Source organism: Tamandua tetradactyla, chromosome 7 (genome assembly GCF_023851605.1).
Source record: "Tamandua tetradactyla isolate mTamTet1 chromosome 7, mTamTet1.pri, whole genome shotgun sequence".
Classification (NCBI taxonomy): domain Eukaryota; kingdom Metazoa; phylum Chordata; class Mammalia; order Pilosa; family Myrmecophagidae; genus Tamandua; species Tamandua tetradactyla.
Window position 1 is genome coordinate 121777257 of NC_135333.1, and position 23181 is coordinate 121800437.

The following is a 23181-nucleotide window of genomic DNA, read 5'->3' on the forward strand; positions in this document are numbered from 1 at the left end:
AAGAAGTTTAGCCTACCTACAGGTGCCTAAGAGTTACTTCTGGAGGGCCTCTTTTGTTGCTCAAATATGGCCTCACTCTCTCTAAGCCCAACTTTGCAACTGAAATCATTGCCCTCCGCCTTATGTGGGACGTGACACCCAGCGGTGAAAGTCTCCCTGGCATCATGGAAAATGACTCCCAAGGATGAGTCTGGCCCTGGCAGCATGAGGTCAACAATTCCATCCTCAACAAAATGGGGAAAGGAAATATAACTAATAAGGTATCAGTGGCTGAGAGAGTTCAAATAGAGTCGAGAGTCTACTCTGAAGGTCATTCTTACTCAAGCTTCAGCTAGATCTTGCTACCTATCATAACTCACCAAACCAAAACCCAAACCATTCCAGCCAATCCTAAAGAACACCTAGGGCAATATATAAGATATACAAAAGTTTCATGCACAGGGTAACTTTCCAGAACGCTACAACCTCCAGATGGGTCCCTGGACCAGATAAATCCCGAAACCTAGAGGGCCAGCCTCTCCAGATCATCAGCTAGTTCCATCTCTCTACCCCATGTTACTGACAGCCTCTTCCAACATGAAAATGTCAGAATGGTCACAGCCCAAATACCACTAAAAAGCGAGATAGAAAGATCAAAGGGCATGGTGGAGTCATAAAGGAGAAGGTAGGGTTTAACAAAGGAGTATGATTGTTGAATCAGTATACTGAAATTTCTTTTAGTCTCAGTATCTTTGAGCAGTTAGAAGTAAAAAACCTAAAATTCTGGAATGAAACCCATATCAAACTCTGAAATCTATTCTGAACTAATTGTTGTGCTGTGCTTTGAAAATTATTGCTTTTTTGTATATATGTTATTTTTCACAAAAAAGAAGAAGAAAAGTTGATTGCGATGATAAAAATATTTATTCCTTTTAGCCTCCTATGTTCTGGAGCAACTAGAAAGAACAATCTGAGATGATGGTATGGTAGCCCATGACAAACTCTGGAAACTGCCCTGTACACACTTGCTGAGGAGTGCTTTGAAAACTATTGTGTTTTCCTTCCTCTGCTTTGTATATATGTTATATTATACAACAACAAAAAAAGTTTTTAAAAAACACAATGGTGTCACAGAACAGCAGATTTGAAGAGGCAGAAGAAAGGAATGGTGAGCTACAGGAAAGTACAACTTAAATCCTATACACAAAAGAATAAATAGGGAAAAGAATGGAAAAATATAAGCAGGGTCTCAGGGAAATGAATGACAACATGAAGCAAATGCATATACATGTGATGGTGTTGCAGAAGGAGAAGAGAAGGCAGAAGAGGCAGAAAGAATAATGTAGAAAATAACCACTGAAAATTTTCCATCTCCTATGAAAGACAAAAAATTACAGATCTAAGAATCACAGCATACTCTGAAAGAATAGACCCAAATAAACCTACTCCGAGATGCTTACTAATCAGACTGACAAATGTTGAAGACAAAGAGAAAATTCTGAAAGCAGCAAGATAAAAACAATCCATCACTTACAAGGGAACCTCGATAATTCTATGAGCAGATTTCTCAGCATAAATCATGAATGTAAGAAAGCAGTGGTATGATATGTTTAAGATACTGAAGAGAAAAACTACCAATCAGGAATTCTATATCAATCAAAACTGTCCTTCAAAAATGAGGGGAGAATTTTAAATATTTTCAGACAAATAGACAATGAGAGAGCAGGAATTCATGAACAAAATACCTGCTCTACAAGGAATAGTAAAGGAAACACTACAGGCCCATATGGAAAGAGAAGAAAGGATGTTTTAATATGCCGAAGCTGCCAGAATGCAATGTGCCAGTAATGGCTTGGCTTTTAAAAGGATAATTCATTACATTGCAAGTTAACAGTTCAAAGGCCAGTGTCCTCATATAAATTGTGGTGGTGAATGCATAACTATGTGATAATATCAGGAACCATTGGTTGTTTACTTAAGATGGATTGTATGCTGTGTGATTGAAACTTAAAAAATAAACAGAAAGATACAAGTTCTGGAGAGAATGTGTATACATAGCATGGAATATTGAGTGGCTGCAAAACCAAATGAAATTGTGAGGCATGAAACCTTGAGGATGGTATGTTGAGTGATAAAAACCAGAAACTAAAGGACAAATATTAGAAAGCCTCACTGATATTTACTAACTAAAACGTTCAAATGCTGAGAATTAAATTCAAGCGGAAGGCTCATTGTAATTGTTCTTAGAGTGTAAATTCTTACAGCAGTCACAGCAACTCCTGAACTGTAACCATTATTTCTAAATTCTGACATGATTTCTGAATTCTCTTTGTGAATAATGAGGTTGGTCCTGGAACTTTGGGTATCTGTCTGATGCCTGAGATCTGTCTGATGCCTGAGACTGAGAGCTAGAGTTCTGCAGCTATGAAAGTCTGCACTACCCCATACAGCAACTGAAAAAAGCTGAAAAAGAGATCAGACTTCAATTAGGGCTATAAATGAAGCAGATCTGTTTAGAACTATATTAAATCAGACTAAAGGGTAAAGGATAATTTTAACTATGTGTTTTTTGTTTTGTTTTGTTTTGTTTTTTGCATGGGCGGGCACTGGAAATTGAACCCAAGTGTCTGGCATGGCAGGTGAGAATTCTGCCTGCTGAGTCACCATGGCCCACCCTTTTGTCTTTTTTACCTTTTATGATTTAGGATTTTTTTTTTCTGCATGGGTAGGCACTGGAAATTGAACCCAGGTCTCTGGCATGGCATGTTAACAATCTTCTAAAACTTCAACTTCTGTTGGAGACCAAAGGAAGAGAGAATTATTTGGTGCAAAATTTATATTTTCTGTAGCAAACTATACAATTTAATTAGTGTGGTCAGTTTATTCGACACCATAAGCACATGGGAACATGAATAATAAGTGAACTCTTGTTGGTTTGTACAGGTTATTGTGACACCCTAAAAAACCCCAGAGTAACCTGGGCAGAAATAAAAATGTGTTTGCAAAGTCCCCTTTAGGAAATGGGGAAAAAATGTGGAAATATAAAACTTTCCCACATGGGGAATTCTGTATACCCTCAGAAGCATTGGGGACTACTAATTTAATAGGCCAAACCCTCAATCTTGGTGCTTGCCCATATGAAGTTATGTAAGAAAATACTTATTATTACCTTTGCATATAATTATAATTATGCCTAAGTGTCATCTCCAGAGAAACTCTTTCATTGTTCAGATGTGACCTCTCTCTCAAATCCAACTTGGCAAGTAAACTCACTGCCCAGCTTCTCCCTCCTCCCCACCATCTCATCTACATGGACATGACTCCCAGGTGTGAAAATTTCCTTAGCAATGTGAGATTGGATTTCCAGAGATGAGCCTGGACCTGGCATCATGGGATTGAGAAAGGCTTCTTGACCAAAATTGCGAATAGAAATGAAACAAAAGAGAGTTTCCATGGCCGAGAGATTTTCAAATAGAGTTGAGAGGTCATTCTGAAGGTTATTCTTGTGCATTATATAGCTATCCCTTTTTAGTTTGTAGAGTATTAGAATAGATAGGAGGAAATACCACTTGCTGCACTGTGTTTCAATAGACTCATTCTTAAAGATGATTGTTTAACTATATTGCTTTTATAGCATGACCATGTGATTGTGAAAACCTGTGACTGACAGCCCCTTTATCCAGTGTATGGTCAAATGAGTATAAGAAAGGACATATAATAAATAAATAATAGAAGGGATAAGGGGTCTAGGATGTTTTGAGTGTTATTTTTTCATTTTCATTTTTATTCTCATATGTATGTTTTTGGAGAAATAAAAATATTCAAAAATTAACTGTAGTGATATATGCATAACCATATGATGATACTGTGAACCATTATATTGTATCATTCAGATGATTATATAGTATGTGAAAATATCTCAAAAAATTGCATTAGAAATGGCAAAAAATGTTTAAAAATATTGGAAATAACAGCAAGCTATAGAAATCATAAAAAGAAACAAATGCTATTTCAAGTAACTAAAATATAGTAACTGAAATAAACAATTATGAGTAGATTTCAGATTTGCATAAGGAAGTGGCAGTGTGCTTGAAACTGAACGTGAGAAGTTATCCTAATTTAGAGCAACATAAAAATTTTGAAATCTATGCAGTATTTGGGGATCTGTGAGATTGTACGATGTATATAATGAATGTGCATTCATGGTCTCAGTAGATGGAAGTTTGAAAAAGTGCATTTGAAGTAATAATGACTGAAAATATTTGGGAAAATAACAAATTTCTAAGAAGAATGAATATAAAGAAAGTAAACAAATTACAGATACATATAAAGCTTAATGTATTTTGAAGAGGTATTTTTGGTGAAAGAAGTAGAACAGTTTGTTTAATATCATCTTGCCTTTCACATGTGAGCATGAACAAAATAATAAATATGTGTAGGTGTATGTGTGTATGCAACAAAATATATGCATATAAATATCTATGTATGTGTGTGTGCACCCTTGTACTGGAGAAACATTCATCCATTTATTTATTTTATATAGTCACAAAGCCTGTAAAATGTTAAGGAAAGAAAATTTAATGCAGGATTACTAGGGCAGATAATAAGTAATTCACAGATAGGCGAATGGGTAAAAGGAGGCAAGGAGAAATAAACAAATAATCACAGTACCCCTATTCTCAGATAATCACATTGAATTTAAGGATAGAAGACAAGATAATAATTATATCTCCTTAAATTGATCTATAGAATCCATGCAATCTCTATTTAAGTAAAGCTCAGTAAAAAAATTAAAATTTAAAAAGTATAAAAAATAAGAAAGTAAATAAATAGATAAAAAGAAAAGTTCAGTAAGGTTTTTTGTATCCATACACAGTTTATTCTGAAATTTATATGGCAAAGGAAAGGCAATAGAACAGCAAAAATAAGTTTCAAAAGGAAGAATGAAGTGGGAGGGATCACCCTTCTCTATGCTGAGGCCTCTTATACAGCTACAGAAATCAAGACTGTAGTATGAAGATGCAAAGAAAAATTAAACACTGGGAAGAAATATCACAAATCACATGCCCAACAAAATATTTGTTTCTAGAATATATAAAGAGCTCTCAAAACTCATCATTAAAAAAAAAGCAATCCCCAGAAAAAATGGACTAATAAAATGAGCAGACATTTCAACAAAGAGGATACATAGAGAGCAAATAAGCTCATGAAAATATGTTCAATATGATTAGTCATTAGTGAAATGTGAATCTCACCACAATAGATTCACTACACCTCTATTAGAATGAATGAAACAAAAATAGTGATAACACAAAAGGCTGGTAAGCAAGGATGCAGAGAAACAGTATCACTCATACATACCTGATACTGATGAAAAATTATACAGCTAACCTAAGAAAGTAGTATAGCAGTTCCTTTTACATCTAAAATGGATTTACCTTTCAACCCAGCAATTGCATTCTTGGGCTTAGAAGAAATTCTCCCTAAGAGCCTCTGAAATGAAACAAACCTGATTCAGCTTACTGGCCTGTAAAACTGTGAGATTTCTATTGTTTAAGCAGTATTTCTGTGGTAAATTATTTCAACGAGACTAGGAAAACACTACATCATGCATGGATAAATAGGCTGAAGATTCTTTCCTTTAGTGTAACTGGTTGGGATTGCTAAAGTGTTGGGTAGCTGATGGCTGGAGGTAAGCAGCCATACTGAGTCAGTCACACAGACACACAGCACACAGCACATGACTCAGGAGACAACCCTCAGGGGTGAGTGGAAGGCATCCACTTTATTGAGGAAGTACACAGGCTTATATAGGCTGGGAGCATGCAGGGACACGTGTCGGGCTGGGATTGGTCACCGTTATTGCTAGGGCAGAGGGCTGATTTAAGGTTAGTGCTTTTGGCGTGAACCACCGCCAGTTCCGGGAAGAAAGCCGGTTGTGGGTTAGGCCATTTTGTGTTGCCTTGCATCAGCCATGGCAGCCATGTTGGCAATATTTTATGGCTTCTCCAACAATTCATCCTTTTTTGTTTTTTAGCTTCCCAGGTAACTGTGCCTGTCTTAGGTTGCCCCCTCAGGAGGTCTTACCTGTCATTGGCTACCAGCTAAGCCACTGGAAGTGAGGGGCAGCAGTGCCTGTCTTAGGTTGCCTCCCCAAGAGGTCTTACCCATCATTGGCTGCCTGCTGATCATCACACAGGAGGACTGTGATGCGCAGCTTAGGCTGGCTATAATGGAGACCGTGGATATGTGGGTGATGCGTCTTTGCAACAAGGCCAAAGCTTAGACAAGGGTATCATCTGTTGTATGAGGTGAGAGTGTATGCGGGGGGGAGGGGGGTAGGCCAGAAACCACCGGTGTTCGGGAGGGGGATGGAGGTCTCAAGGAGCCCAAGGACTCCCTTGGGACTCAGGGGTACACAGCAGCTGGTGTGAGAGCAGGTGGGAAGGGTGCACAGGGGGTTGTTGACGGCAGCTCACAATAAAAATCTTCAACATTTTTTTTCAGCACTTAAGTTCCTCTCAGCTATGTCTGCAATGAATCTTAAACAAATGGTTTAGCGGGAATCGATGCAACAGGCCTTTAAGCTAGGGGGTTTTTGTCATACCTTGGTTACTGCAAGGAATAGGTTAGGGGGAGGAGGAGGTAGAAGGTGAGGAGCGGAAGGAGGGGGGAGTAAAGGAGGAGCAGGTGGGGCAGCTATGGCGGCGGCAGCCACAGGGGGTGGGGGTAAGGGAGGATATAACGATGCTACCATGGAGGAGGAGAACGGTTTGTATGGAGGTGGGGAAGGCTTGGGTTTGGAAAGGGGAGGCTTGGGTTCGGAAACAGGCAGAGGATCGGGAGCGGAGGTGGGTGGTGGAGAGGATGAAGCTGACGTGACAGGCAGAAGTGAAAGCGCTTCAGAAGGGGCTTCCGTGAGGCATGCATGTATTGCAAGGAGGGTGGGAACGAGACCTAGAGGAAAGGTTTTTCCCTCGTGTTCCTCAGTGGCACAAACACACTGAAGGAGTTTGGACCAAGTATTTGGGTCCCATATCGAGGCAGTTTCGAGCCAGGGTTGGATCACTTAAGAACTTCCCAGCACTCATGTAAGGTTTTCTCAGGGATTTTGAACCATTTCGTGGCCAATAAGGCGTGGATGGCTCAAGCCTGGGGTGCGAAATCTGAGGAGGGAGCATTGCCCATGATAGGGAGAATTTAGAGGGGGCGGTATGCAGAGAGAAACCGCCAAGGGGGCCACTTACTGAGAAGGGGGGTGGCTGTCACTGAGAACAGCCGAGGGGGGTGGCTATCACAGAGAACTGCTGAGGGCGGCCCCACGTTGGGTGCCACTTGTTGGGTACCTGATGGCTGGGGGTAAGTGGCCATACTGAGTCACGCAGACACACAGCACACAGCACACGACTCAGGAGACAACCCTCAGGAGTGAGTGGAAGGCGTCTGCTTTATTGAGGAAGTGCACAGGCTTATATAGGCGGGGAGCATGCAGGGACACGTGTTGGGCTGGGATCGGTCACTGTTGTTGCTAGGGCGGAGGGAAGATTTCCGGGATTGGTCACTGTTGTTGCTAGGGCAGAGGGCAGATTTAAGGTTAGCGCTTTTGGCGCGAACCACTACCAGTTCTGGGAAGAAAGCCGGTTGTGGGTTAGGCCATTTTATGTTGCCTTGCATCAGCCACGGCAGCCATGTTGGCAATATTTATCTTCTCCATCACTAAAGAAAAACCACGTAAATTCCATAGAGGTGGATGAGCATGGTTACATAATGATTTCCACAAGTCATTGCCTGTGACACCTGCACAATGATGTCTGCTTTATGGTTATTTCCACAACAAGATGGAATCCTAAATTACTGAACAATAGTGTGTAGCCATAATGTGAGTCACTGAGTATCCTGATCTGAGTCATTGAGTATCTGTGTACATAAGAAAAAATCATTTTGCTTGGGGAGAAACAATGGAGAATAGCATTGTAATTTTAACGAACTAACAATGTCCTGACCGTTACTTTTATTTCTCTACGAATGCTATGTGTTATAACAAAAAAAGTTTGTAAATATATTGCTAGAAGCAAACGCAAACCTGTTTCAGACAAGGCACAGGATCAGAAAATATTTTGTAAAGTTAATTTGAAAACTCCAAATAATGCATGCGCTGTGTAAAAGAAATGTCCAGAAAAGGAAATAAAATCTATTTTCAAAAGTAGAAACTCAATTAAATACTATAAAAAAGGTGAAGAAAGGAGAGTAATTGAACTTAAAGGGAACATGAAAAGTCACAAGAGGGAAGATGTTATATTAATATACCTTCCACAGGAATTTCCTATTTCTCTGTGAATGATTCAGTGTGGCAATGTCAGAATGTTAGTATGCGTTTTTATCTTATGTCAAACATTGACGATGTTGATGACAAACAAATAACGGAAGGTACTTGTGAAATTATGATCTAAATGGGCCTTCAATGTAAATGGCTCAGACCACAGCCAGTACTTAAAGACCCAGATGTTTTCTTGAATAATGGTCATGGTAACGTGAAAATGAAGAGCTGAGCCCTCTTCAGCTTTAGAAATATTTGTACTCTTAAAATTATTGGTGTATCTTGAAATGGCATGAAATTTCAAATTCATATGATGGACGTTTCAATCTTTTTTTCTTACCCCTAGTAGTAACAAAAGAACCAGGAAATATTATTTGAAAAGATAAACAGATATAGAAATGCCTTTCAAAATTTCAAATATTTTTAATAAATTTCTTAGCAGACAAGGAATGGGAGGGAATTTTTTAATCTGAAAAAGGATTTCTGCACAAATTGACAACCAGCACCCTACTTGATGAAAAATGCAGAGTCTGAATTCAAGAAAAAGATGGATGTCCTTAACACTGGAAACAGTAAGGAAAAATAAATAAAATATATACAAATATTGCTAAGGAAGAATTAAAATCATGATTATTTAATGATGTCATGAAAACAAATTTGAAAAACAAATCAATGTAATTCACCATAGTGGGAGATTAAAAATGAAAAAAATATTCATAAATATGTTTATACGAAATTACGCAGAAGAAGCATTTGAAAAACCCCACATCCATTTCCAATAGAAATTCTTAGCACATGAGAAACAAAAGAATATTTCTTGATTTTGAAAATGCAAATTTGTAGGTTGAACTGTTTCCCTCAAGAAGATTTTTCATGTCATAGTTCCCAACAATATTAAAACCCTGTTAAGAAATACACCTTTGAAGATAAAATTAGTTAACTTGAGGCAAACTGGACTTGGTGGACCCTAATCCAAAATTGGACAGAGATGGAGAGAGAGAGATAGAAAGAAGGTGGCCATGTGGCAAAGGTAGAAAATGACATGGATTTTAGCTTAGTCACTGCCAGAACCCTACAGACTTCAGAAGAAGCATGGAAATGCCTACCCTTTAATTTCAGTTTACTAGATCCCAGGACTGTGAGACAATAAATTTCTGTTGTTTTAAACTACCAGATTGTGGAAATACTTATGGCAGTCCTAGAGAGTTAAGACAGACATCTACAATTAACTATAAGTAATATCATAGTTAATGAAGTGAAATAGTGAATGCTTCACCCCTAGGAGCAGGATAAGGCAGGGATGTGTGCAAATGCCACTTCTATTCAACATTCTACTAGTGGTTATTGCCCAGCAGTTAAGTCAAAAAAGGAATAAAAGCTTAAATCTACTGGATGGATGAAGATAGTTGTCTTCATTTGCTTTCAACAAGATCTACCATGTAGAAAGTCACATATCTTCTACAAAAAAAAAAAAATCAATAGAAGTAACAAGTGGGATTTTAAGTATTGCAGGAATAAATTTCACATGCAAAATCCAAATGTAATGGTATGTGAACAAAGCATCAATAGTAAGTAAAAATTCAAAACTGTCCCTAAAATATGAAATATTTAGGCCAAAATTTGACAAAAGATGTGAAAGAACTGTACACTGGAAAGTAAAAAATTTGCTGACAGAGTCTAGAAAGAGACTTACAAATGGAGGTATATACCAGTTTCATGGATCTAAAGACTAAGTATTGCTGATTTCAATTCTACCCAAATCAATCTCTAGGCTCAGTGAAATCCCAACCAAAATCCAAACCTAATTTATATATAAATTGACAAGCTGATTATGACTTAAACAGAAATGCAATAGACCTAGAAAAAACAAATAATACCTGGAAAATAACAAGGTTATATGACCTACACTATCTGATTTTAACATGTACTCTAGAGCTCTGGTTATTAAGAGAGTATGATCTTTGCATTAATTAGAATCAAGATCAATGGAAAAGAATTGAGACTCCTGAAGTAATCCCTCATATTTATGGTCTCTGATTTTTTATAGAGATGCAAAAAATAATTCATTGAAGAAGGACAGTCTCTTCAACAAATGCTACAGAAGAATTGGATATCCTTATTAAGTAATATGAACTTCTATCCATATCATGCACTATTTACAAAAATGAACACAAAATGAACATTGATATTGGGTTAGGCTACAATTCTTAGCAAAAGCACATAAAGCATGAACAACTCATGAAAAAGTAATTCATCAAAATTGAGAAATTTTCTGTTAAAAAGACACTGTTGGATGGTGTGACGGTGGCTCAGTGGCAGAATTCTCACCTGCCATGCTGGAGACCCAGGCTTGATTCCCAGTGCCTGCCCATGCAAAGAAAAAATAGACACTGTTTAAGAGAAGGCAAATACATACCACAAAATAGGAAAATATTTGAGAATCATTTATCTGACAAAAGACTTTGTAAGAATACTGCATAAAGAACTATCACAACTTATTAATAAGCAAAAACAAACCAAATTATGAAATAAGCAATAATTTAAACAGATACTTCAGCAAGGAAGATATATGGCAGGTACACCAAGAGGACCTCAACCTCATTAGCTATTAGGTGTATACAAATTAAAATTTCTAGTTGGTACTACTACATAGGTATTAATTCCTTAGGAGTATAATAACTGATCATTACAAGAAAGTGGACAAATTATGCACTCCTGCACTGTTTGTGGAAATGTAAATTCATGTAAGTACTTTGAAAAAAACATTTGACAGTTTTTAACCATTTAAGCATACATTCCAAGACCCAGCCATTCCTCTCCCAAGTACTTATCCAATAGAGATGAAATACATGCTATTTCAGAGACTTTGGCATGAACATTCAGAGCAATTTTATTTATAATTTTATTTATAATTGCCTATGAAATTGAAATGACAAATATCATATGAGAATTTTTCTCAGAAATGAAAAGTAATGAACTGTCAATACAGGCAAAAACATAGATGAGTCTCAAAAAAAGTCTTCTGAAATAAGCCAGGTGAAAATAAGTACATTTATATAAATTTCTAGAGGAAGCAAACCAATCTATACCAGCAGAAAAGTGATCCGTGCTTGCCTGTAAATGGCAAAATTGGGTGATGGGCAGGGAAGAGAGATTAAAAAAATCACAAGGAAAATGTTGGGAATGACTGGTATGTTCATTATCTTCATTGTGGTGGTATCTCTAGGGAGTGAAACATACGTCAAATCTTATCAAAATGTGGACTTTATATCTGTGCAGCTCACTGTATATCAATTATACTTCAATAATTTAAAAATGAAAAGCAAAAAAAATCAATAGATCCAAATGTATAAAGCCATAAACCACATGCCAAAATAGGCACACTTATGAAGACTATTATCTTATAACACATGTTAAACGTATTTATAAGAACAAAGTATAAATGGAATTACAAATTAAAATAATGTGCTACAATGACATAATTACAGTGGCAAATATCTGAAATAACCTAATCTTAACTACATAATTTCTAAATATAAATTAGTATTTTAATCTACAGTCTATACTTTCAATCTATAATTTTCACTTTTAGGAATTATTCTCACTTATCTAGAAAAATATTACTATGAAGATGTTTCTGATAGAATGATTAATAACTGTGTAAAATGGAGAACATTATACATTGAATTCATTGGTAAAATATATGCCAACGTCTGTATACAGCTAACTTGATGGATACTGTTAAACAGGAAGGAAGAGAAATTTATACTGTGATAAATTAAGATGTGTCTAAAGATACAAAATCATATTTTCCCATCCAATTATAAAATATGGTTACAAATTTTTATTCATTTGTGAATAATACTTATAACATAGTGGGTGTATTTAGAGAAGAAAAATCTGGATGGTTAAGGTCTTCAATATAAGCGGTAGTTTCATATGAACATACAAACTTTTTCTTCTGCTTTTATAAATGAAAATGCCCAATGGGAACATTTTAAATAATTTATTAAGGGACTATATTCATATAATAGAGTATTTTAATCTGGCAAATGCTTTTAGTAGATGCAAAAGTTTTAGAGTATGAACTGTGTGATTTAATATTGTCCTCCTGACCTGTCTAGTGCTGATGTGTTATCACCTGTCTCCAAGGACACAGTCCCCACTGAAGTCTGTTACCTGTTGTTAGTTTTCAAAGTATGTTATCTGTTGTTGGCTTTTTTTTTGCCAAATTTCATTACTCAGAAAGTTCATTAATGATTTTTGAATGTGTGTCACCAAGGGAAATTTCTTTCATTTACCAGCATATCCAGCTATTTAAACAAAGTCATGCTCTAAACTGTGAAGCACTTCCTTCTGTCTTGGTTATTTAGAATATTATCTCTTCTACCAGTGGATAAAGTTCCTGAAATTCCAGCCTTTAGTGTATTTTATTTGGTTTCCAACAATCAGGGGAGTACTAAAATATTGGGGGCTTATAATAGCACTAACCCTATTATCACATTGTCTGTCAGATTCATTGAGGATTACAATTACAGCAGGCTCTATGCATTCCCAGACATGCCAATAATGGTGAGGATTTAAATGTATTGATCAAAATACTACTTTCAACATTACATTATTAATATTGTCATATTTAACCAGCCAAAAGAAATTCTGTCTTACCCACAGAAGAGCAGCTATGATGAAGTTTTTCTCTTTGATTACAATTCCCTTTACAGCATTAGGTCATATTTTGCTCCTGAGGAGAAAATGTATTTCAACAATAATATTTATGTTTTGGAATGCATCCAACAGATAGTTCTGAAATGTCAATTTTAAGAATTTCCCTTGTATAGATAACTGTCAGTATCTAAGAGGATTTTATGCATGAGAGACAAATGCGCAACTAACAATATAAGAAATGCCAATGGCAATTCTGGCTATATATTCAACTTCAAATTTAAATTAATGATTTATAATTAATTAATATTTTCTAAGTATAGAATTCTATAAGCATAACATCCTCACCCAGGAAATGGATTATATATCACATGAAGAAGAAGAATTTTCTCAAAGAACTCTCTCTTCATTTGAACAGTTGATTGAATGTGAGTATACACAGATATCTGTTTTATTTTACAGTTTGTTAACTTTTATTGTGCAATAAGTTGTAATATCTTGGAGAGGAGAGATATATTTTGAGTATTGAATATTTCTTCAATTTTAAATTCTGAGTAAGGTTTCTGAGTGATGTGTGCATTAAAGAGATATTAGGAGAAAGATGGAAGGAAAGTAGGAGAGCAGGAAAAAATTAAAAAAAAAAAAAACTTTTCAACATCTTGACTTGATATAAATTGCGGAGAGTTGTTGAATGAGAAACCGAAATCTCCTGGAGGTTTTTAACTTGCAAGTAAACCATGTGCATCAGTAAATGCTTCTTCCCTATTTTGGTAACTCGGTGAAATACAAAAATAATCACAGCCAAGTCAGTTCCCTCAGTAAGAAGAGAGCACTGTAAGTTAAATAAGAAAGTAAAATTGCTCATAGCCAAATAAACTGGGTACAATAAAAAAATTATTCTATACATTGCCATGAGAAAATCTCAAATATTGAGATAATGATTATATACTGGAAACATAGGAATCCCTTCTGGTATAAGTAACGGTTGACCAGTGGTGCAACCTAAACACAGAATCAACAAGTTCTTAAGTTCTGAAATAAAGCTGTTATTATTAGGCAAAAATGGTATCATGAAGAAAAATAATTCATTTTACTGGAAATTCAAAGGAAAGAGAAGGTAGTCATCTCTTTTGCTAGAAATAAAGATTATATGCATATGCAAAAAAGACATACATATTAGGGGAAAAAGGCGGATCATGTAAGGTGAAAAACGAGCTTAGGGAGGATAAGGGAAAGTAAACACAAATCTAAAAACCCATGAACAAACAGAACAAATGATTTATTTTCTGCTTAGAGTATGTATACTGAGTCAAGCCAATCTGTTATGTATTAGCATAGGTTTAAACAGTGCAGAGTCAAAAAATACATTAAATCAATGGTTGAACTTTATTAGTTTAATTTGTGAATAAGGAATAATTCTTGAAAGCCAAAGGGCATTATTGCTAACAAAATATTATATGTAATCAGAGGTGAAACCCTAAGCAAAACCCTAAGCAGAGAATGTAAGTAAAATGTAAATTTATAAAATGTAATGGGGAATAAAATAATGAATATGCTGAATTTCAGAACAGAATAATCTAAAAAATAAATCTTTCCAAATATCAGCTGCAGATCAGACAGAAGTCAGCAGTCAGTGATGAGAAATGGTACAATAACCACATTCATTCTGCTGGGACTCACTGATGACCCTCAGCTGCAGGTTCTGATTTTTATATTTCTATTTATCACCTACATTTTGAGTGTAGCTGGAAACCTGACCATCATCACACTCACCTATGTGGATGCCCATCTTAAAACACCCATGTACTTTTTCTTACAAAATTTCTCCTTCATAGAAACCTCCTTCACATCTGCGTGTATTCCTAAATACCTGTACAACATAGCAACAGGTGACAAGGTCATTACCTATAATGCTTGTGTCATCCAAGTGTTTTTTACTGACCTCTTTGCAGTAACAGAATTTTTTCTCCTTGCTGCCATGTCCTATGACCGCTATGTGGCCATCTGCAAACCCCTGCATTATGTGACCATCATGAGCAAAAGAGTCTGCAGGAGTCTCATCATCTGTTGTTGGGCATCTGGTTTGTGTATAATAATCCCACCACTTAATCTGTTTTTGAAACTGGAATTTTGTGACTCTAACATCATTGACCATTTTGCCTGTGATGCCTTTCCTCTAGTGAAAATTGCATGCTCAGACACATGGTTCCTGGAACAGACAGTTACAATCTGTGCTGTACTGACCCTGATTCTGACTCTCACTTGTGTAGTTCTGTCCTATGCTTACATCATCAGGACAATTTTTAGGTTCCCCTCTGTCCAGCAAAGGAAGAAAGCCTTTTCGACCTGTTCTTCCCACATGATTGTGGTTTCCATCACGTATGGCACATGCATTTTCATCTATATGAATCCTACAGCAAAGGAAGAAGTGACCATTAATAAAGCGGTTTCAGTGCTCATTTCTTCTATTTCACCTGCACTGAACCCCTTTATTTATACCCTGAGGAACACACAAGTTAAGAAAGCCTTCAAGGATTTAATCAAAAGAATAAAATTGTTTTCAGCTAAGTAAAGGAAATGGTATGTAAAGAAACACTTCAAACAAAAGATTTATTTTCTCATTTATGATCTGGACATTTTCACTTGTTTATAAATTTGTTTGTGTTTTAATGATCAATAATAGAGTATGAGTGAGATTAATTTTGAGATATTAATTTTCTCAACACTTATTTAAACAAGCTTCCTTTGAACAGTTTCAAGCCAATTCTTTATGCTTATTTTTCATAAAAATAGCTGATAATGTTTTTTATCTCACTGAGAAAACATTTAAATATAATTCTTAAAAAAACTTTTGGAATGAAATTAACTACATAATATTATATTTTTAGAATAATGAAAGTCATTACTATGATCAAGAAATTATAGGGTATAAACCCTTGTAGGACTATTCATATGTTGATGCAAAAACATCCAAGTGCATGCAATAAGAGTAATTTTATGTAAAAACTCTATAAAGAATGAGTTATGGCTAATGTAAAAACACAAACAACATTTTAGAAAGAGAAAATAGCACTTACAATATTGATAAAATGTAGGATAAATGTAACCTCAAAAGACTACTACAAACACATTGAAATGTTGGATAAATTTTAATAAAGATTCTTTTGAACCTGGAAGCACTGCTAGGTTGTAAATAAATAGTAGAAGTAAAGATGCAGCCTAAAGCACAGCAATGAGCTATAAAATGACCTGTGGATGCTCAGGAGAGCGTACCCTGGAGGATGGGAGCAGGGGTTGAATTATGGATCCCAGGGACTTGTGTGCAGAGTCCAGCCTCAATGTGGTAGACGCCCTTGGAATGACACAGTAGAATAAACTCAAGAACTGTCCAATCATTGCACACTCAAAGTCTGAATTAGAAAATCATGCACATTTCCAGAGATACATTTTTTCTGGATAATACTGACTGCCTTTTATTAGGTGTCCTTGATATCCTGTGCCTGCATTTAACACAAATTAAGCCTTTTCAGTCCCAGTTCTCCCATGATAAATCTAATTATACACAAAGAATTTGGAAACCAACACCAATATAATTCCTTAAAAAATTGTTATTTACATCTAATTAAATAACTATTGGCCTGGAAGTAAGGAAATAAAGTCACTTCATTGTAAATTATTTGGAGCATTGAAAAAACCGTACTCAAAAGGAATTCTATTATCTTAAATGTAACTATTACTTGTCAAATTGTCAGGTAGACCAGAAAGGGGACCTTATGTTTGTTAATGAATGTGAAAACAAAAAATTAATGAACTCAAAACAGCATATTAATCATAGAAAATTTAAAAATTTAATGAAATCCTCATGCAGGTTTTGGAAATCAAATAGCAGTGAATATTAATGAGTAAAAAGTTAAAAAAAATTCAATAATTCAGTGGAAGATCTTGGAAAATCAATTAAGAACACATTTAGAATAAATAATGGAAAGAATAAGAGAAATTAATGATCTTTGTCAAAATAAATTTTAATTTTCACACCTTACTTTTCTGAGGTTGATATATAGCATACAATGGATAACATTGAGCACTGCTCATAATTTGTAAACAATTTCTTTTAGTTAGTGAAATTTACAAAGCTTGGTGTCCTAAAACTGATGGGATAGTCTCCCCCAAACCTGCCCCAAGAATATTCTTACATATCTTCCAAAGTCAAGAAATGTAATAGGAAATTAGCAGACTTATTAAGAGATATAGTACTCCAGCTGAAAAAAATGGATATTCTAAAGACAATAAACTCTCTTTATAATTGCATTATCACCAGAAATCAATGAGCAAATATTATTTCACTCATAATAGACAAAACAATATAATTATCAAGGAAATAGATTTTACATGAAATGCACAGAATAAATTTAAAGAAAACTTTAGAAACTTTTTAAAGGAATCTAAGATATAATTTGAGTGAAAGAAAAGCACTCAATGTTCCTGGATGAGAATATTCAATTTCAGCATTTGTATATACAGTTTTATTTATGAATTGTGAAAATATCTATCATTTATTTATTTATTCATATTATGCGATTTGTATATAGTCAACAACTATGTAGAATATTAATGAAAGGCTGTTTTTAAAGCAGACCATAAGTGGCAGGAAATAAGTGATTCAATCAGAGATAAAATGGGTAGAAAGATATTTTTTAAAAACAAGACATTGATCAGATGATCATATTTTCGCATGTGGGTTTGTGTATATATATATATATATATATATATATATATATGTATGTATGTATATTAGGTGGAAAATAAACATTTCTTTCAGGATTTCCATTTACTGCATGAGAGAACCATCAAATATCTACTGCCAGATGAAAAAAGTAGAGTTGTAGTATATTCTAATAACTATGACACTCTCACAGTGAAAATAAACAAGAAATGCAAAGAAAGAAATCTCTATTAAGATATAAATGTTTGGGGTGGGCCATGGTGGCTTAGCAGGCAGAGTTCAAGCCTGTGATGCCGGAGACCCAGGTTTGATTCCCGGTGCCTGCCTGTGCCAAAAGAAAAGGAATGTTAATATGAGCAAGAGCACTGGTACAATAACATATACACCTATCTGTTAACATCAACTGCATTACCAGAAGAATATTTGAAGATAGATGATCACTGTTGTATTGGTTTCCACATTGCAACCAGAATGAATAAAAACATGAAGAATTTATTTTAGGAATTATTGCAATACCAACTGAAAACATTGCTTTAAAGTTTTGATCAATAGAAAATGGTATACAAAATATATTCATCTTATGAGATACTTCTTTTCTTTTAAAAGGAATAAAAAAGAATTTTGCTCTTCGAAAGCTAATTGTCATTTATAGATATGGCAAGATTATGTCTCATATCTTCCATATTAGTTCATAATTCACAGTAAAATATATAAAACCAATTAATGAATGGACTTTTTAGAATAAATACAATAACAAATCAACCTTATAAGTCAGTTCCCTATATAACCAAACAAAAGAAGTATATATTTACATTGATCACTCTGATTTGAGGTAGGCCCTGATATAACTGAAACTTTACTGAACAAATTGTGTAGAAGAAGAGGCCAAACTATATAACACACTGTGAACAATGTTATTCAGCCACCCTGAAAGAAAAACTAATAATGGCCCCTTTCTATGAATAATCTTGATATGATATCTCTCAAATGGACTATCCAGCCCCTCTCATTGACAGTCCATTAAATCTAGCTTCAAAGACCCTGATCAAATCCTTTCTAGAGTTATAAAAGTGCATGTGTTTTTAAACAACCACCATAATTTGTATAGCATTATTTTGAAGAAATATACTAGATTTCTTTTTAGAAATCTAACAAATTTAAGTCTATTGGGTTCCATTTAATCTCTCCACTTAAAAATTGAAAGTCATCAGAAAAAATTACTACAGAGAGAGCTTTGACCCAAATGATTTAAGCTGTTCAGACCAGCTCAAATAGGACCTAAGTTAGAATAAACCTTATCTTCTGCAGTTTAACTACTTTTCTCTGGAAAAATCCAAGTCACATGTAAAAGACTCTAAAATGACAAACTCAAATAGTCTTAATTGCTTGAACATGTGAATATATTACCTTACATAGTAAAAGAGAAATGGCAGATGTGATGAAGTTATGAATAGTAAAATGAAGAGATAATACTGAATTATCCAGGTGAGTCCAGTATAATAATAATAATAATAAAAAGATGCTCAACCTTGACAACCTCTTGAGTTCAGACAGCTGACATCTAGAATTCAAGGGAATAAAATTAAACTATTTTAGGCAACTAAGTTTGTGGTAATTTTTGACTGCAATAACAGGAAATTAATACATTTGAAGGTAGAATCGTTTCTGCCAAAACAGATGTGCAAACACATCCAGATTAACTACAACTATACTCCTCAACATTAGATACCCTAATGTAACCAATCCAAGTGAACCCCAATGCATCACCCGCTACACAAGTGACTTTTTAGAGACCACGCAACAATATCCCTGAGAATTTTTTTTAAAGTATTAAAGAGGAGCAGTGTTATATGGTACAAGGAAATGTCACTGTCCTAATAAAAGTCAAGCCACGGAAAGGATTGAAATGGGCAAAGAGCTCTTCCTGCTGCAAAAGGTTCCCAGAAGACTGTTTGATATTCTAGCAATACTTGTAAGGATATTATTCACACATTGACTATGCCAGAGTGACTGACTTTGAAGTATTCCTTTAATTATTCAAGATTGATCTAGAGGTAACATTCACTTCAAACCATAATTAAATATCATGTTTTTGGAAATCATTAACAGTCAATTATGGCAAATTTTTAGCTTAGTGGTACAAGATATCATTTATATGATATAAGTTGGTTCACATTAGGTGCCCTCCACCTTGCAATGATTTAAACTGTATCTTTCCCACATTCCATCAAGTATGATCATCAATCTGTTCAATATTCTATGTATTCCAATACCTGAAAATTGGGATTACATCCCCCAGTTTATTGATCTCCATACTCACTGTTTCCTAAACAATTGAGAAAGCTAATATTACATCTTCAGGAACAGATATTTAAATTTATTTTAGTACCCCTGAGTTATGACCCAAACAGCATCCTCTCTGTAATCATGACTGCAGTGATAGATGCTGAAAATGTGAGAATTCCAGAATTATACTGGAACTGAATTTTTATCTGACTTTCTATCTTCAGTTTTGGAATCTCCTTGCTCATCATTAAGAAAAATATGATTGTTATTGCAATTGGGATGCACAGAAATTCTGATCAGTCAGATCTGAGGAAGACTTGTGGACCCCTTGGTATTCAACTGCAATTCCAGAAAATCCACACATTAAAAGTAGGCTAATATAACCTAGAAAATTATAATCATTCTAAACCCACCTAGAAAAGCTTCTCAAATCTTAGAACCATCTAGCAGATATATAAGTGAATTATCTATCTAACGGAAGTAAAATCAACCATTATCTAAAGAAAAATGCACCCATAAATATCCAGCACACCATCAAAAACTACTTGTGTGTGCATAGAAGTAAGACTCAGAACCCATAACCAGAGGATAAACAGTAAATAGAATACAACCCTGGCATAATTCAGATCATATAGGAATTAACAGATGAGTATAAAAAGCAGTTATGAAAAATATGTTTAAAAATATAGTGCAGAAGATGGTGGTGTATCAAGTGTGGAATTTAGATAATCACCTAGCGCAGGTAGTAAATAGCTAAGAACAGTCTGGAACACCCATTTTGGAGTTTTCCATGACTAGACATACAACGTATACCAGTCTGGAATTGGTGGAATGGCCAAGACACCATACAGAACTGTAAATTCCCCAGGCAATAGGGGCTTTGCCCCTTTCCTACTGGCATTGAAAGCTCTCTTGAAGTTGGTTCTCCAAGAGAAAAAGAAGTCCTCTCTATTAGAAGGAAGGTAGCTCATCAAGCTCCAGTTGGAGAATTAATGAACAAATTTGGACTGTTGACTGCAAGCTTTAAGCACAGATAAATTTGAAGCAAGCAACAGAGGAACTGAGTTGTTTGCCACAGCAGAAAGGAAGTGGACTGATGGAAAAAAAAATTGGAGTTGGACATCAGAATACTGGAAAATGGCTGGACACTTATTAAAGGATCACAGAGTCGGGTACCAACTCTTGTTCTTGACTGGTAAACCTAAGGGGCTGGGGTTCAGGGCTGAAAAGGATTTTTTTTCTCCCCTTTGTTTTTTTTAATTTATTTTATTTTTTAATGATTTATTAAATAGAGTTGTGAGCATTATCAGGCTTCAGCACTGCCCCAGGCAACAATGTGATTAAGATATGTCTGAGAGACAAAGTAGTCACATAAAGGAGATAATTCCCTAAAGGTTGTATCTTTAAGTGATGCCTACCAGTAGCAAGGGAAGGCAGCTCAGCCCAGCTCAAAATGGAGTTTTAATCCCAGCAGACAGGAGGTGGGTATGATGGAAAAAATACAATGAAATAAAATAAGAAAGAATAAAGATGGAGACTCAGGTGTCAGCCAAGTTCGGAGTACAGGAAAGAGGCTGTGTCCCAAGAAGTGGGGCCTAAAAGCTGGGTATCAACTCTGAATTTTGACTAGCAAAACTTTGGGGCTTTGAAATGGCCCTGAAAAGGTATATTTTTTTTTATCTTTTTCTCTTTTTGTTTGTTTGTTTGTTTTTAAACAATTCTAAATAGCTCACTAGAGAAAACATAAGACATTTTCAATTGTAAATGAAGACCAGGCAAGGGCTTAGTTAACATAGGTCTGAAAAAAAAGTGATATGTCAAATAGGGAGATTATCACATAAAGGGCATATGTTTCCATGAAGCAAAGGGCAACCACAAGTGGTAACCCTTCTTCAGAGTTTCAGGCCCTGGGCTAGAACAGAAACAGCTTATGCTTACCTTCCACCTCACCATCTGTCGCAATCATGCACCTGGAAGGGATAGTCTGCGGAGATTTAAAAGCACCACATCACTTTACATATCCAGAGAACCGTGGGCTGACAAGCACCACCAGCTGGGCAGGATAGGAAAAGTACAGAATCAAGAGGCTTCATAGAAAAGTTTGACAACCAGCTGTATCTCACACTCAGAGAAACAAGATACTGATAACACCTTCCTCCTGTGAACTGCTGCTCTGGTTCAAGGAAAATCTGATGGGGATAAATCATATCTGGGAACATTCCTCTAAAAACAATTTCCATAGTTAAATTTCAAGAACCAGAAAAACAAGAGTGGAAAAATTCTGAGCAGTTAAACATAAGCTATGCTAGAGCTCTAGAATAAGCTGAGTACCGAAGAACAGATAGAGAACAAAGCCAACCAACATGAAAACCCTTGGTAAAAGAGTGAAAATGACCTCCAGAATAAACTCATCAAGGAAACCAGATGCCTAGAAACCAGCAAAAAAATTATGAGACATACTAGAAAAAATGAAGATATAGCCCAAAGGACTAAACTAACATTTCAAAGGAGATACAGGACTTAAAAGAATTAATTAAGGATGCTCAAACAAGCATGAAAAATCATATCAAAAATCAAGTCAATGAGTTGACGGAAGATATGGCAAAAAAGATGAAGGATATAAAGAAGACATTGGGCAAACATAAAGAAGAATTCAAAAAAGCAAATGCAGAACTTATTGGAATGAAAGGCACGGTAAAAGAGATGAAAAACAAAATGGATACATACAAGAGCAGATGTGAAGACAGAAGAAAGAATTAGTCAACTAGAGGACAGGACATCTAAAATCCTACACATAAAAGAACAAATAGGGAAAAGAATGGAAAATATGAGCAGGATCTCAGGAAATTAAATGACAAGATGAGGTGCAAGAATATATGTGTTGTAGGTATCTCAGAAGGAGACAAGAAGGGAAAAGGGGCAGAAGGAATAGTGGAGAAAATAATCAAAGAAAGTTTCCAAACTCTGATGAAAGACATAAAAGTACAGATCCAAGAAGTGCAGTGTACCCCAAACAGAATAACCCAAGTAGACCTATTCCAGACACTTACAAATCAGATTGTTAAACGTCAAACTAAGAGAGAATTCAAAAACCAGCAAGAAAAAAGTGATCCATCACATACATGGGAAGCTTACAAAAACTAAATGCGGATTTCTCAGCTGAAATCATGGAGTTAAGAAGGCAGTGCTATGATATATTTATGAAACTGAGAGA

General features: G+C 35.4%; 1 protein-coding gene across 1 annotated transcript; it reads left to right on the plus strand.

The window, feature by feature from the left end:
- Positions 1-6236: 6236 nt before the first annotated feature.
- LOC143690101 (olfactory receptor 6C2-like) lies at positions 6237-15530 on the plus strand. The gene is made up of 2 exons (XM_077168089.1): positions 6237-6290; positions 14564-15530. The coding sequence occupies exons 1-2, from the start codon at positions 6286-6288 to the stop codon at positions 15528-15530; spliced, it is 972 nt and encodes a 323-aa protein (XP_077024204.1). The 5' UTR covers positions 6237-6285.
- Positions 15531-23181: the final 7651 nt, after the last annotated feature.